General features: G+C 49.5%; 1 protein-coding gene across 1 annotated transcript in view; it reads right to left on the bottom strand.

Moving 5' to 3' along the window:
* The window catches only part of LOC141078717 (ubiquitin carboxyl-terminal hydrolase 25-like), a 64845-nt gene that overhangs the window by 32502 nt on the left and 15288 nt on the right, over positions 1-17055 (bottom strand). The window contains exons 6-7 of the mRNA XM_073565211.1: positions 9085-9212; positions 1526-1621 (exon numbers count right to left, since the gene is read on the bottom strand). Of these exons, the coding sequence (XP_073421312.1) occupies positions 1526-1621; positions 9085-9212 (224 nt within the window). The remainder of the gene's footprint in view (positions 1-1525; positions 1622-9084; positions 9213-17055) is intronic.

The raw sequence follows: 17055 nt of genomic DNA, 5'->3' as shown, positions 1-17055 counted from the left end.
GATGGCGGATATGTATTATGGGTATATGGGCATGGGACTATGGGATGGAGGATATGTATGATGGGTATATGGGCATGGGACTATGGGATGAAGGATGTGTGATGGGTATATGGGCACTCGACTATGGGATGGAGGATATGTATGATGGGTATATGGACACGGGCCTATGGGATGGCGAATATGTATGACGGGTATATGGGCATGGGACTATGGGATGGAGGATGTGTGATGGGTATATGGGCATGGGACTATGGGATGGAGGATGTGTGATGGGTATATGGGCACTGGACTATGGGATGGAGGATGTGTGATGGGTATATGGGCACGGGACTATGGGATGGCGGATATGTATTATAGGTATATGGGCACAGGACTATGGGATGGAGGATATGTATTATGGGTATATGGGCACAGGACTATGAGATGGAGGATATGTATGATGGGTATATGGGCACGGGACTATGAGATGAAGAATATGTATGATGGGTATATGGGCATGGGACTATGGGATGGAGGATATGTATGATGGGTATATGGGCATGGGACTATGGGCTATGAGATGAGGAATATGTATGATGGGTATATGGGCATGGGACTATGGGATGGAGGATATGTATGATGGGTATATGGGCACGGGCCTATGGGATAATTATAATTTGCTATAACTAACCACAGTTAGTTACTATGCCCGGGCAGCGCCGGGCTCTTCAGCTAATAAATATATATATATATATATATATATATATATATATATATATATATATATATTTGTTCTTACAGCAATCATTGTGCAACGAAAACGAGCTGGCATGACGACTCTCCAGTTCAGTAGATCAGTATGTTTACAGGGGCACTACGCTTTTTTTGTTTTTTACAATGGTAAAACAAAAAACAGAAACTAAAATAAATTTGGTTGTGTTGCCACGTTCCGGACCCACAATGCCTTTTCCAGCTAACAGGCCTTGCTTTTTGCGCCTGTAGCTGACATTTTTATTGAATTTTGGAGTAGATACATTTTGATTGTATTTTTTTTCCCCAACACTGAAAAGAAAAAATGCAATCGGGTTAATGAATTTTATATGTTGATAGATACGACTTTACAAACTTGGGAGACAGATATATATATATATATATAGATAGATAGATAGATAGATAGATAGATAGATAGATAGATAGATAAATGTAATTCAAATTTTTACCATTTCTCAATTTTAATATATATTTTTTTAATATATACTGTTCTTTCCGTCAGTCCCCTAAGTGGATATAAACCAGTGATCATCTGATCACTTCTACTTTATATTGCAATTCCACAGTAAACACCATCGTCTCCTATACAGCATCGTAATGCAGGAACAGGGGCGTCTGCTGAACACTGTGGTATTGCAATTTGTAGTAGAATACATCATTTTGGAGACGTCCGTGGCGAGCGTCACTTTTACCTTGTGTCTATGACATCTGCGAAAAGCAGTTCTGCAAGAGTCATTGTCCGAGAGCTATAAAGTGGGGCTTTGGGCATGGATACCTTTCTAGCCGTTGCTGTAAAACTGTAAGGTGCTCCTTGAGTCTCTTGATTTCATCGCGTTTTATCCTGGTGATTTCCCGATTCTTGTGCATATACCTAACAAACAAAAAACAATTACACGTTATTTGCAATTTTATGCTAGAGGTTCATTTACGCTGGCCGGTCGGCAAACTACAGATCAGCGGCCTTTAATAGCAGTCGTTTTACTAACATTCATGTGCACAGAATGAGAATTGGTGCGATTTTTCCAAGTGCATACACTATCACGGGCAGCACATTTCATGTTTACACTGTGCTGCTGAGAACAACATTTAAAGTGGTTGAAAACGTAAACGAAAAAAATAAAGTGCATGTATCTGAGATTAAAAATATATATTTTTATAATTGAATTTTACAGGCCCTTTTGTCTTTGTACTTCAACTTTTTTTTTTTTTTTTTTCTAATTCGATATTTTTATTGAAGTTAACAATACAGATTATAACAAACCACTTGAGCAGGGGGTTGGACCAGATGACCCAGGGGGTCCCTTCCAACTCTACCATTCTATGATTCATTAACCCGTTCCTAACATGTATTTTTTTGTTCTATTTTTTGTGAGCTTTTACTTGCACATGTGTTTTAAAGAGTTAACATTTTTTCTCGTTCGGATAGTCAAGTAATTTTTGAGTCTTTATTTCGTGAAACATGATGCTTTAGTTTTAGTTTTTTTTCGCCGATATCGGAGGAAAAAGATGGATTTTTGGTTCTTACCGTAAAATCTCTTTCTTGGAGCCTTCATTGGGGGACACAGAATACCATGGGTGTATGCTGCTGCTGCTAGGAGGCTGACACTATGCAAAAACAAGAAAATTAGCTCCTCCCCGGCAGTATACACCCACCGACAGGCACCAAGCACCTCAGTTGGTGAAAAAGCAGTAGGAGAAGCAACGAGAAAAACTCGAACCATATGTACCAACCCAACAAGGGACTCTAAGACCCAACACGGTACAACTTAAACAGGGAGGGTGCTGTGTCCCCCAATGAAGGCTCCAAGAAAGAGATTTTACGGTAAGAACCAAAAATCCATCTTTCTTTATCGCCTTATTGGGGGACACAGAATACCATGGGACGTCCCAAAGCAGTCCCAAGGGTGGGAACAGCAAAAAGGAACGAAAATAACCCAAAGGCTCAGGTCGGCCGGTGAGCCACCGCCGCCTGCAGAACCTTCCTACCAACCACAGCATCAGACGAAGCCTGGGTATGAACCCTGTAGAACCTCGTGAAGGTGTGCAAAGATGACCAGGTTGCAGCCTTGCAAATTTGCATGGCCGAGGCCTGGTGACGAGCAGCCCACGAAGCCGCCACAGCCCGGGTGGAATGAGCTTTTACTCCCGGAGGGGGCCGCTTTTCCTGAAGACGATACGCTTCTAGAATGGTAGAACGAATCCAGCGAGCGATCGTGGATTTGGAAGCCGGAAGGCCCTTCTGGCGACCTTCAGAGATGATCAGCAAGGAATCGGACAGACGAAAGGAAGAGGTCCTGGCAAGATAGACACGCAGGGCTCTAACTACGTCCAGTTTGTGGAGAGACTTCTCAAGAGGATGAGATGGAGCCGGACAAAAAGAAGGAAGGACGATATCCTCATTGATATGGAAAGCGGAAACCACCTTTGGAAGAAAAGCAGGAACGGGCCTGAGGACGGCTTTGTCCTGATGGAGAATGAGGTAAGGGGAACGACATGACAAGGCCGCCAATTCAGAAACTCTTCTGATGGATGAAATGGCGATCAAAAAGGTGACCTTCCAAGAGAGAAGGGACAAAGGAATGTCCTGGAGAGGCTCGAACGGCGCCTTCTGGAGCGCGCTAAGAACGAGGTTGAGATCCCACGGGTCTATTGGCGAATGATGAGGGGGAGCCACGTGGGAAACCCCTTGTAGAAAGGTCTTGACCTGTGGTAGAGAAGCTAGCTCTCTTTGGAAGAGGATAGAGAGAGCGGAAACCTGGCCCTTGAGCGTACTGAGGGACAGACCCGCGTCTAACCCAGCCTGAAGAAACCCCAGGATAGACGGGATAGAAAAAGACATTGGGAAGACTTTTCTATCATCGCACCAACGGAAAAAAGCCTTCCAGTACCTATAGTAAATGCGGGAAGAGGCTGGTTTCCTGGCTCTGATCATAGTTTGAATAACCTGACTGGACAGACCTGATTCCTTCAGAATTGCGGTCTCAACGGCCATGCCGTCAAACTCAAAGACTGAGAATTCTCGTGGTAAAGGGGGCCTTGCGAGAGAAGGTCTGGACGGTCCGGAAGCCTCCAGGGAACATCCGCGAGCATGTTGACCAGTTCCGCGTACCAAGGCCGTCTTGGCCAATCTGGAGCGACTAGAATCACTGGTACGCCTTCCGATTTTATCTTTTTGACCACCCGAGGGATCAATGCCAGAGGCGGGAACAGATACGGAAGTTGAAACTGGGACCACGGAGTCACCAGTGCGTCGCATGCGACGGCTAGAGGGTCCCTGGACCTGGCTACGAACTGCGGCACCTTGTGGTTCATCCGAGATGCCATGAGATCGACATCCGGGGTGCCCCAACGGTCGCATATCTGAGAGAAAACCGCGGGGTGCAGGGACCATTCGCCGGACGCTAGGCCCTGGCGACTCAGAAAGTCGGCTGCCCAATTTTCCACCCCCGGAATATGGACGGCGGAGATTGTCGGAACGCAACGTTCTGCCCAGCGTAATATCTTAGCCACTTCTGACATTACTTGTTTGCTGCGCGTGCCCCCCTGATGGTTTATGTACGCCACGGCCGTGGCGTTGTCCGACTGAATACGGACCGGCTTGCCGGAGAGGAGGGGCTGCCAATGAAGAAGGGCCAGGAAAATTGCCCTGATCTCCAAAAGATTGATTGGAAGGAGAGACTCCTGTGGCTTCCAGCGGCCTTGGGCCGCTTTCTGATGGAACACGGCTCCCCATCCTAGAAGGCTCGCATCGGTGGTGATGATTTGCCACTGAGGCGGAAGGAAGGACCTCCCTTGGAGAACTGACGCTGGCCGTAGCCACCAAGTGAGAGACTGCCTCACTCTGAGAGGAAGCCGAATAGGACGGTCCAAGGACATCGTGGTCTTGTCCCAGGCTGAAAGCAGAGACAGTTGGAGGGGGGCGAAGGTGAAACTGCGCAAAGGGCACTGCTTCCATGGAGGCCACCATCTTCCCCAGGACCTTCATGCAGAACCGAATGGGAATGGGAGCAGGCCTCTTGAGAGTTCTGATGCCCTTGGACAGAGTTGTAAACTTTTCCTTTGGAAGAAAAACACGGGCTAGCTCCGTGTCGAATTCCATACCCAGAAAGGTCAGACGCTGGGTGGGGATCAGAATGGACTTCTCCTTGTTGACCAGCCAACCTAGGCGGCTGAGAGTGTCCAGGGTTATCTGAAGGCTCCGGAGACAGTCATGGCGAGACGAACCCTTGATCAAAAGATCGTCCAGATAAGGGATGATGAGGATCCCTCTGGAGCGAAGGATGGCCATGACGGTCGCCATCACCTTCGTGAAAACCCGGGGCGCTGAAGCCAGGCCGAAAGGAAGAGCTGTGAACTGAAAGTGGTCTCCCTGAAACGCAAATCGAAGATACTTCTGATGTTGCACACATATTGGAATGTGCAGATAGGCATCCCGAATGTCCACCGAGCAGAGAAATTCCCCGGGCTCCATGGAAGCAATCACCGACCGAAGAGACTCCATCCTGAAATGAAAAATCTTCACGTGGCGATTGAGCAATTTGAGGTCCAGAATAGGACGAAGAGAGCCGTCTTTCTTCGGGACTACAAAGAGATTGGAGTAGAACCCGGAAAACCGTTCGTCTGAGGGAACGGGAACAATGACTCCGGCGGAAAGAAGGGAGGAAATGGCCTGCAGAAAACCCGGAATCTGGGCCCGCTGTCGCGGAGGCCGAGACCGGAAAAACCGCCTGTTCGGGAGTGAAGCAAATTCGATTTTGTAACCGGATGCGACGAGTTCTCTGACCCAAGCGTCGTCTACAACGGACAGCCAAGCATCCGCGAAAAAGGAAAGTCTGCCGCCCACCCTGGAAGAAATTCCAGGTGGGGGTGACCCGTCACTTAGACGAAAATCTGCTGGAATTGGCTCCTGCAGATCTGGAATATTATCCTCTAGATCTCCAGCGAGGAGCGAGTTTGTAGGAAGGTTTCCTCTGATCCCGCTCCCTGGTGGCAGGCGGCCGATCCTGTTGAGTGGCTCTCTCCGTGGCAGAGAAGGGATGAAAGGGCCTGAATGGTCGAAACCCCCTTCTGTTGAAGGGACGTTTTGGTCGAGACTGGGGAAGCGAAGTACTTTTACCTCCAGTGGCATCGGAAATTATCTGATCCAGCTTTGCTCCAAAGAGCCTAGAGCCATGGAATGGCAGATTGGTAAGCGACTTTTTCGAAGTAGTATCCGCATTCCATGACTTTAGCCAAAGGACTCGGCGTACAGCTACTATGTTGCTGTTAGCCCTTGCTACGCAGCCGGACGCGTCCAAGGAGGCGGCCAAAAGGTATTATCCCGCCTGGTTAATCTGATCTGCAAGATCTGCCAATTCGTCTTGAGGAGCTGACGCTAAGATGCCTCTGCGAAGAATTTTTGCCCAAGCGGAAATGACCTTCGCCACCCAGGCGGATGCGAAAATAGGGCAGAGAGAGGCGCCAGATGCCTCAAAGATAGACTTAGCCAGAGATTCAATCTGCCTGTCAGTAGGATCTTTGAGCGATGCCCCGTCTGGCAGAGAGAGCACTGTTTTAGAGGCTATCCGGGATACTGGAGGATCTACCACTGGAGCCTTGGACCACTTTGAGAGCAGTTCTGCGTCAAAGGGGTACAGAACGTCCAAATACTTGCGGCCTGAGAAACGTTGCTCAGGGCGCTCCCAGTGTTTGGATAAGGTAGTATCGAAATCGTTGTGATTGGGAAAGGTTCGGGACGGAGGTCTGGCTCGTCTAAGGAGAACAGAGCTTTCCTGAGCTGGAGCCTCATCCCGTTTAAGTTTTAGTGTTTGGAAGATAGCTGCAATAAGACTATCGACCATGTCCCGCGTTTTAGAAACACTGTTCTCCTCTGAGCTAGCTTCCGAATGAGAATCATCGCCTGACTGAAGGCTGTCATCCGAGGAAGGAGAAGGAGGCCTGGGAGCGGAAGGGCCCTGCGAGCTCGAAGACGAAGTGGACAGAGCCCGCTTCCTAGAAGTCCTTCCCTGTCTGTCTCTCTGAAGGTCGCGGTCAGGTGCGGACGACTCACCCCGAGAGGTGGTCGGGGCAGAGGTGGCTGAGGATAGCTGAGGTAATCGTTCTAAGACCTGGACCAGCGACTGTGATACTTTTGTCAAGTCAGAAACAGACTGTGACATTGTAACGGCCCACTCCGGGGGGAGAGAGGAGGGAAGAGCGCCCTCCGCCCGGGACTCTGTGCGTTCCTGAGATGCTGACATATTGGAAGGACTGCAGGGGGGGCAGAATGGGGACGACTGACCCGATGCCCACTTCTTTTTACAGCGCGCACAGGCGTAATAGGTAGCGGTGGGCCTGAAGCAGAGATCCCCTGAAGGGTTGGGCATAAGTGAACTGCACTGAATGGCCTGCAGAAATTAGGGAATAACTGCCGAGGAGAGCTAATCCCTGTCCCAGAGCAGAGCCTACCGAGATTCTGTGCGAGCAGCAGAAGAAACGCCGAAGTGTCCCCCAAGCAGCGCAGGAAGGAGTGAAAAACCAGGAAATCCTTGTGCTGGAAGATGGGGGCGGAGCTTAGCGGCTGCGCCGTGATTGGCTAACAGCGACGGAGAGGGCATGACAGAGAGGGGAGGCTGGCATCTCAAAGAGAAAGAAGCCCTGTGATGGGCTAGAAAGGGCGCGCTGAAAAGAGCGCGCTCAGGAAGGGAGGAGGGAGCAGAGAGATTCCCCTCGCTGAGGGGAAAGTGAAAGTGACGGCGCCGGCGCCGCAACCCCATGCCTACCCCGACATACCGCGCTCAGGGAGCAATATGACAGCGGTCCCCTGCTTGCGACGCTGCTGCGGTGAGTGAAGGGATCCGCAGAGTCTCCCTGACTAGAAGAGGGGAACGGAAGGGACGCAAACAGCTGTGTGAGCGCGCGGCAGGCAGAAAGGGCGGGAGATTCAAAAACTGTGGACCTGTAATCCCAAGGTCCAACTTCTCCCATGCACTGAAGCCTATGCGGGGCCGGAGGGAACGTACAGGCACTTACCTGACGTCCCTGAAGAGGATGACCACAGGGGCCCACGGGGAAACGGCAGGCCGCTGGGGGGAAGGGAGTCCTCTGTACCCGCATCCTGCAGAAGACGGCTTGAACCACCTGCAATCGCCGTCTTCCTCTCAGCCCTGTCCCGAGAGAGGGGTGAGGAGGGGGATTCGGCAAGGACCAGCCACCTGTCCACAACCCTTATCACCGGAAGGTGATAGGGAAAAGTCCTGCCTGCGGTACTGAGAGTTGCGATGTGGGTGACACCACACTGCTCGCTCAGCCGCATGATATAGGAAATCAGGGTGATAAGTATACCCTGTTTCCCAACGGAAAAAAAACCTAAAAGATAAAAGAAGAAAGGATTAAAAAGTTCAAACTAAACCCTGAAAGGAAAAATTGGATTAATAACTGCGGATCTGGGGAGATCCCGGTCCGCCTCCTACAGACACTAAGCACAAAACTGAGGTGCTTGGTGCCTGTCGGTGGGTGTATACTGCCGGGGAGGAGCTAATTTTCTTGTTTTTGCATAGTGTCAGCCTCCTAGCAGCAGCAGCATACACCCATGGTATTCTGTGTCCCCCAATAAGGCGATAAAGAAATAATGGAAATACGTCTGTTTTTGACTTTTTTTATGACCACAAGGGACCACTAAAACATATTTAAAATTGTAATATTATTGTCATATTTCACATATTGTGCCCCACCAATAAGGTCATAAAAAGAACAATAAAAAGATTACTTGCTGGGGGGGGATGGCATATCAATATCTTTATTTGCACCTTGAAGGTAGTTTTGATCCAGAGAGTTGCTTCCACTGGTTGAGTGAGGACTCCAAATTTGCCTCTTATTTCCCTTGTAACTAAGGCTGGTATATTATCCCCAGTTGCAGGGGGAATGCTGCCTCCTGGCTCTCATGTCCCAGCAGCTCCTGATCCCTCTTTATACAAAGTGATCACATGACTTATGTATAGGGGAAGAGGCGATGCCAGCACTTTGTTTTACTGTGTCACTGTACATACACCGATGGAGAAAGCACAAACGTGAATAAACTCAGCTTTCTCTATGGGGACTCACAGCAGAGTAGAAGCCGGACCGCCTACATATTTAAAGTCTATGGGTGGTGCAGAAATGGTAAAGTAAGCTTATAAACCATTTCACCAAATAAAGGAGCATCTTGTTACTACAATGTGTAATTGGAAGCCTGTTTAGCCATGCTATCGGGGGATAGAGGAGCGTTCATTACAGATTATCGGACAGTGGAAATGCACCGTAAGAAAAGACAGTGTATGAAGTCAGAGCAGCGACATGACGGCAGCGCTTACATACCTGTCCATATACAAACACTGAGGGAACTCCAGCTTGTTGTGGATCTTCTCCGGTCTTCCTAAAGTTTGATTAAACTCAAACCTGGAAAGTTCAAACGTCAGGACGGGCGGGAGCTCTGTAAACCAGTGCTGAAGGGCAGAGAAAGAAAGAGCGAGCCATGAGGGACAGAGAAGATGGGAGACGAAGAACCCAATCAAATAATCAGTCTATGGAGATCTCACAACTACATGGACTTCTACTAGAATGCAGAGTGTTAGCAGCTCTGTCCCAACTGGAGTCATCACTGATTGACATTATGGAGGTGGAATGATCCGTAACAAATAGTTCTGATCGGCTTTACTGTGCAATTTTTTCTGTACACTGACACAATACTGCAGCAGGAGGAATGACAAAAGCATCCTAATAGAAACGATGACATGGCTGGGACCGTCCTATGACGGACGCAACAGCATCACAACCATGTTAACGTGGTTTCTCTGATCCCATGATGCAGGCTCTCTTCACATCTGTTTTGACGTAAAAAGCGCTGCATTTTTCCTCATCAAATATGACGAAATATGAGATGGTGGTCCCTGGAGAAGCCTCCGACACAAGCGTGTCTTATGCGTGTGAGAACGGATCTGAAACATTGTTTCTATAGATGCAGCTTGTACTGAGCAATAAGAGAACTCAGCAGAGAGGAGGGACACTTGGAGTTGTCAATCAGGCTCGGTGGGCTGAGTTCAAGTTAAACTTTCAAGAAAGAATTATACAGCCATGTTGACATAGTTTATCACAATAAAGTATGCAGTCTGTAATATGACATTTGTTAACATTAAGTTTCATATTACAGCACGACTGTTCTGTGAAATTAGCCACACATATCAGGCCTATCTTGGCTGTAAGGTAGCTGGCTACAGAAGGAGCCCTCCCTTACTGTTTGCTATAGGGGCACATAACCTGTTCAAAAACCTCTGCAAGGTTCTTTAAAAACTACAAGTAAGGGCTTCAGTTTACTTTTATTATCCAAGGTTTACTGTTGCTTTAAACAAAAATTCCACTTTATATTAGAAAAATTGGGTTTTTGGCCTCAAATATAAAAAAATAAACATATAGGAACTCTACTTATTCAAGATGATAAACTTATTGATGTAGCTGTAGGACCAGATAATAGGTCATTTACCGCAATCTGCTACACAGTTCTGGCCAGCGTTGAGCCTGTGCAATCCACGATGGGAGTCAGCAGTAAAAACAGGATTTTTAGTTGCTTACCGTAAAATCTGCATCTCGGAGCCTTCATTGGGGGACACAGGAACCATGGGGTGTATGCTGCTGCCACAAGGAGGCTGACACTATGCAAATAAGAAAGTTAGCTTCTCCTCCGCAGTATACACCCCACCGACTGGCGCTCAATTACTCAGTTAGTGAGAAAGCAGTAGGAGAAGCAATAGATTATAAAGTAAACCAACAATTCAACTAGAACTATATTACATAGAACAAAGCACAGAAGTTGAAAACATGGGAGGGTGCTGTGTCCCCCAATGAAGGCTCCGAGAAACAGATTTTACGGTAAGCAACTAAAAATCCTGCTTTCTCTATCGCTTCATTGGGGGACACAGGAACCATGGGACGTCCCAAAGCAGTCCCTGGGGTGGGAAACAAACTTCCATCAGGTCAGCGGACTCACCACCGCCGCCTGCAAGATCCTTCTTCCTAGGCTGGCATCCGCCGAAGCGTAGGTGTGGACCTTGTAAAATTTTACAAAAGTGTGAACAGAGGACCAGGTTGCAGCTCTATAAAGCTGCATCGCAGAAACCCTGTGGTGCACCGCCCAGGATGCGCCCACTGCCCGAGTGGAGTGAGCCTTAATCCCAGAAGGGGGGCACTCTGTTCTTTATCCTGTAAGCCTCTAAGATAGCCGATCTGATCCAGCGCGCAATAGCCACCTTGGAGGCAGACAAGCCTTTTCGAGCCCCATCTGGGATGACGAAAAGAGAGTCTGTCTTCCAGAACGCATCGGTTCTAGCCAAGTAGACCTTCGTCGCCCTGACCAGGTCCAGTCTGTTCAAGGAGCGTTCCCACGGATGAACTGGAGCCGGGCAGAAAGAAGGTAGAACGATGTCTTCATTCAAGTGGAAAGCAGATACCACCTTGGGAAGAAAGGACAGCGGAGGCCGTAGAACAACTTTATCTTGGTGAATCACTAAAAAAGGAGGTTGACAAGAAAGAGCTGCCAACTCCGAGACACGTCGGATGGAAGTAATGGCCACTAGAAAGGCCACTTTCCAAGAGAGAAGAGATAGAGAAACCTCCTTGAGAGGCTAAAAGGGGGAACCTTGTAGAGCCTCTACATTAGGACTAAATTGAGATCCCAGGGATCCAACGTTGATATCGTTGTCGGGATCGCTGGTAAGTCGCTATGTGTGACTCCAGCTTTAGGGCCAGACACCTGTCCAGGCCTACCTGGAGGAATGCTAGAATAGAAGGGAGCGAGAAAGACATTGGCGGAACGCGATTGGACTCGCACCAACGAAAATAGGCTTTCCACGTTCTATAGTATATTTTGGAAGACGAAGGCTTCCTAGCCCGGATCATTGTGTGAATTACCCTATCTGAAAACCCTGACTTTTTCAGTACCGCGGTCTCAATGGCCACGCCGCCAAATTGAGCGACCGAGAATTGGGGTGGTAAATCGGACCCTGAGACAGCAGATCTGGTCTGGCTGGAAGTGTCCAAGGAGCGTCCGCGAGAAGGTTGATGAACAATGTCCACAAACCAAGACCTTCTGGGCCAATCCGGCACGATGAGGATGACTGGTACCCCTTCTGCCTTGATCTTCAACAGCTTGGGAAGAAGAGGAAGAGGAGGAAACAGATAGGGGAGAGCGAAATGTGACCAAGGAATGGTCAGAGCATCGGCGCCCACCGCGAGAGGATCGCGGGCCCTGGATACGAACCATGGAACTTTCTTGTTCAGACGTGACGCCATTAGATCCACGTCCGGAGTACCCCAATGAAGGCAAATCTGTTGGAAGACTTTCTGATGCAGGGACCATTCCCCTGCCACGAGGCCTTTGCGGCTGAGAAAATCGGCGGCCTCGGTTTCCACACCCGGAATGTGTACGGCGGATATCGCTGGGACTGACATTTCTGCCCAATGAAGTATCTTGGATACCTCGGCCATCTGGCTCCCTGGTGGTTGATATATGCCACCGCTGTGTCATTGTCCGTCTGAATCCGGATTGGCAGACCTTTGAGCAGCTTGTCCCAATGAATTAGGGACAGGAAAATAGCCCGTATCTCTAGGACGTTGATCGGAAGAGTCACTCCCTGCCTTGACCAACGGCCCTGTACTGTGAGATGGCGAAACACTGCGCCCCAGCCCAGAAGACTGGCGTCTGTCGTCACCCCTTGCCAATGTACCAGAAGGAACGATCGGCCCTGGGCGATAAGAGGAGATGTTAGCCACCAATTGAGGGACAGCTTGACCTGAAATGAGAGTCGAATTGGAAGATCCAGTGAGGAGACAGACTTGTTCCACTGCGACAGAATGGCCCGCTGAAGCGGTCTTGAGTGGAATTGGGCGAAGGGAATCGCCTCCGAAATTGCAACCATCCTCCCTAGAACTCTCATGGCTGATCGGAAGGAAATGAAGCAAACGAACATCCCGCCAAAGAGTTACTCTCTTGTCGTCGGGAAGGAAGACCTTTGCCTGACGAGTGTCGAAAAGTATGCCTAGAAACACAAGGCGTTGTGTTGGAACAAGGCAGGACTTTGTATTGATGATCCACCCGAATCGAGCAAGAGTGTCGCAGACAATGGTCAGACTTTCGAGAGTCTGGGGCAAGGATGGAGCTTTGATGAGGATGTCGTCAAGGTACGGGAAGAGCACGAGACCTCTGAACCTCAAAATGGCCATCAACGCTGCCATGATTTTTGTAAAAACCCTGGGGGCGGTGGCGAGCCCAAAAGGCAGGGCAACAAACTGAAAGTGATCCTGATGTATCGCGAAACGCAGGAATTTTTGATGACCCAGGAAGATTGGGACATGTAGATAGGCGACTTGAATGTCTATGGAGCACAGGAATTCTTGTGCCTCCATGGAAGCGATTACTGAACGAAGGGACTCCATCCTGAAATGTCACAGACGGACCCTTATGTTCAGTAGTTTTAAGTCCAGAATGGGCCGAACCGTGCCTCCTTTTTTCGGCATTACAAACAGGTTCGAATAGAAACCTGTGAAGCGCTCTTTTTCTGGTACTGGAACAATCACTCCCGACTTCAGAAGAGAGTCGATGGCTGTAAAGAAACCCGGAACCTGGGCGGGGTCTTTCGGGATTTGAAGAATCGATCCCGAGGACGAGAAACAAATTCTATTTTGTATCCTGAAGATACAACTTCCCTGACCCAAGATTCTTCCACCGAGGCAAGCCATACGTCCCTGAAGGCAAGAAGACGGCCGCCCACCTGGGAGTATGCTCCGGTGTTCTGATTCTAGTCATGCAGAGGAAGCTCTTCCAGGTCTAGGTCTGGTAGATCTACCCTGGGAAGAATGAGACCGCCAGGAAGGAGTGGGCCTAAAGGAGACTTTTCCTATCTTGGCGCGGTTGAGGCCTCTGCTGGTGGGAAGACGTATCTGCTGTCGTGAAGCGACGAAAAGGCCGAAAGGGTCGAAACTGACGTTTCGGAGGAGGCTGACGAGATTTAGACTGGGGAAGAAGGGAGCTTGTGCCCCCAGTGGCATCCTTAATGATCTGGTCCAGCCTATCGCCGAAAAGACGCGATCCCTGAAACGGTAAACTGGTGAGAGACTTTTTGACGATAAGTCCGCTTGCCAAGCCTTAAGCCAAACTGTGCGCCTAATAGCCACCAAGTTGCTTGATGCCTGAGCTGTGCAGGATGCAGCATCCAGGGAGGCAGAGACCAAATATTCGCCTGCATGCGAAATTTGGTCGGCGAGATCCGCCAGCTGCGTGGGGCAGGTCTCCAGCCAAAATGCCTTGGCAGAGGTCCTTAGCCCATTTCGCTATGGCCTTAGAAGCCCAAGTAGAAGCGAAGCCGGGCTTAGAACAGAAGACGCCGCTTCGAAGGCTGACTTAGCAAAAGATTCTATGACTCTGTCATTAGTGTCTGCTAGAGATGCTCCCCCAGAAATCGGAAGGACCGTGCTGTTAGACAGTCTTGAATCCGGAGGGTCCATGGTCGGTGAAGCTGACCAGTCTGCAATGAGTTCCGGCGAGAAAGGATATAACACCCCAAGGCTTTTTCCTCTTTGAAAACTCCTGGTCGGATTTTCTCTCTCTCTGGAAAGAATTTTCTGGAACTATGAATGATGAGCGAAGACCTTGGAATGTGGTTTCGACCGTCTGAAAGAAACCTCCTGGTCCGCGGGTTCCGCAGGAGAATCTTTGATATTGAAGGACTGGTTAATCGCTGCAGTGAGGCTCTGAACTATATCCCTCATATCAGTGATTTGGTACGAGTCCAGCTCCAAAACATCCTCGGAGGGTCCATCCGAGAAAGTCTCGCCTGGCTCAGGGGAGGAAGATCTTGATAAGGGAGGCTGTTTGGACGGACTATGGGGCGATGCGGAACGGGAAGAGGAACCGGACCAGTGCTCCCGTCTGGCTCTTTTGCGGCTAATATTAAGGCTGTGTTCACACACAGCGTTTTTTTAGCGGTTTTTACCGCGGTTTTCACTATAAAACCGCTATAAAACTGCTAAAAATAAGCTGCACAGTCATTTCTATGCATTTTGCACTTTCTGTGCACATTGATGCGTTTTTTGCCGCGAAAAAAACGCATCGCGGTAAAAACGCAGCATGCACATTAATTTTGCGTTTTTTTCCGCGGTTTAGGCTTCTCCCATGCTTTTAGAAACCGCTGCGGTAAAAAACGCATCAAAAACGCATCAAACCGCGCAAAAAACGCCGCGGAAAAATAGATGCGGTTTCTGGGAAGGGATTCAGGTTTTTGTGCAGAAATTTTCTGCAACGTGTGCACATACCCTAACAGGCTCGACCGGAGCATCCTGTGACCTGCTGGGTCCTGCAGAAGTCTGTAGTGGCAACTTATCCAGTACGGACACCAAGGTCTGGGACACCTTGGTGAGATCCGCCACAGATTGAGACAGAGAGGAAGCCCACCCTGGGATAGGGGCCTCAACCTCACTAGGGACATCCGGGGGCTCCTGGGCGGTGGGTTCAGTGGGCTTGCTGCAGTCCTGATAGAGGGGAGAGGACTGACCTGATGGAAACTTGCGTTTGCAAGAAGAACATGCAAAATGACTGACTACCACAGAGGAAGAAGCAGAGCGAATTGGTTTAGAATTAGACATTATGAGCTAACCCACTAACAGTGCCAGACGGTTAGGGGACGGAGAGCTGAGGAGGGTGTCAGTCTGCAGCACAGAGCTACTCACGGAACCTGTGTACACAGCACGCTGAAGCGGAGACGAGCAGCTCACAGGCTGAAGAAAAACTGTGAGGTAAAAACGCGCTCCTGAATGCTGTGGGCGGGAATCAGCTCACCAGAGAGGGGGCGGAGCTAACCGCTCTGTCAGGAGCATAAGAAAACTACACTCCCTCCTATACTGGGAGGAGTGGGCGGGCCCCTGCGACGCCTCTAGCCCTCAGAGACGCGGCGGGCGGGACTGTTCCTCAGAAGAAAAAGCCCGCCTGAAAACGGGGGCGTGGCCTCGCCTCAGAACTAGGCCCAAACTGAAGCCGGGGCCTGGATTAGAAATGGCGGCCGCCGGAGAGCGCGGGGCGGCGCGGAGGTCTAAAGAGAACCGCAGTTTCGCGGCGCTGGCGCTGAGAACGCTAAATACAGGTAATGCCACTTAAGGAAGCTTGCCCGTTCCCCACCGCCCAGGGGGATTACTATCATGGGAAGTAGAGAGGGGTTCAGCCGGCTGATACGTAGCTCCTGCAGTCCTGACTTACCCAGTTTCCAGTTGCAGACCGTGTCTCCATCCACCAACAGGCTCTGGTAGGCGAGTGGGTGAGAGACAGAAGGCAAACACGCATACGTGTTCCTGGCCGGTAGACATATGAGGATACGGGGTGGCAGTACACGCCGTACGCAGTCTCTTTGTGGGAGTACAGATGTGACTCTTCACTCTGTATCCCTCCGGAACCTGTAAAGAAACAACGCACACTGAGGTAGATAAGGGTCTAATGAAAGACCTGTGTCCACCTCCTACTGACATTAAGCTAAACTGAGTAATTGAACGCCAGTCGGTGGGGTGTATACTGCGGAGGAGGAGCTAACTTTCTTATTTGCATAGTTTTGCATAGTGTCAGCCTCCTAGTGGCAGCAGCATACACCCAAAGGTTCCTGTGTCCCCCAATGAAGCGATAGAGAAATACTGCTGACACCCTGCTTCAAGACCCCAGGACTGCAGATACCAGCGATTCTGGCCATTCAGTACCTGCCGCAATCAACAGCATCCAAGGTATCCAAGAGGAGAGTGCTCACTCCACCTATCGTCCCCCACGTGACGGAGCTAATACATCATCATTGCAGCTGGGTCCAACAATTGCCCCCATTGCTGCCATCTTACTACACTTAAAGTTGCCACCGGCAGAAGCCAAATTTAAATCTTTGGATTTCAGGAGGTGGTTAGCCCTGCAGCATCCCTACAGGTGAAATGAAGCATTACACTGTTTACATTGGGACCGATGAAGCCATGTAATGCAGACAGGCCAAGTCCATTTAGAGGGGTTTTTGGTAGCCTCTTTCCGCCACTAGCAGATGATTGACCTGATTGATGACAATCCTTTACGTTAATGCACTTTCCTAATACATGTGCCTTCTACATACAAAAAATAAATAACACGTATCCACCTTCCATGTCAGCGACATTGGTGCTGTTTCTCTTGGTGGTTACGTGACACTGATATCACATGCGTGCTGCAGCCAATCTGCGGCTGCTGATCGTCTGCAGCCTTTACACTTCCATCAGACAGATCATCTTATTAAGGCCATTTTA

Source organism: Dendrobates tinctorius, unplaced genomic scaffold (assembly GCF_039654945.1).
Source record: "Dendrobates tinctorius isolate UK_male_01 unplaced genomic scaffold, ASM3965494v1 ptg000586l, whole genome shotgun sequence".
Lineage (NCBI taxonomy): Eukaryota > Metazoa > Chordata > Amphibia > Anura > Dendrobatidae > Dendrobates > Dendrobates tinctorius.
This window is presented reverse-complemented; position numbering and strand designations above follow the sequence as displayed.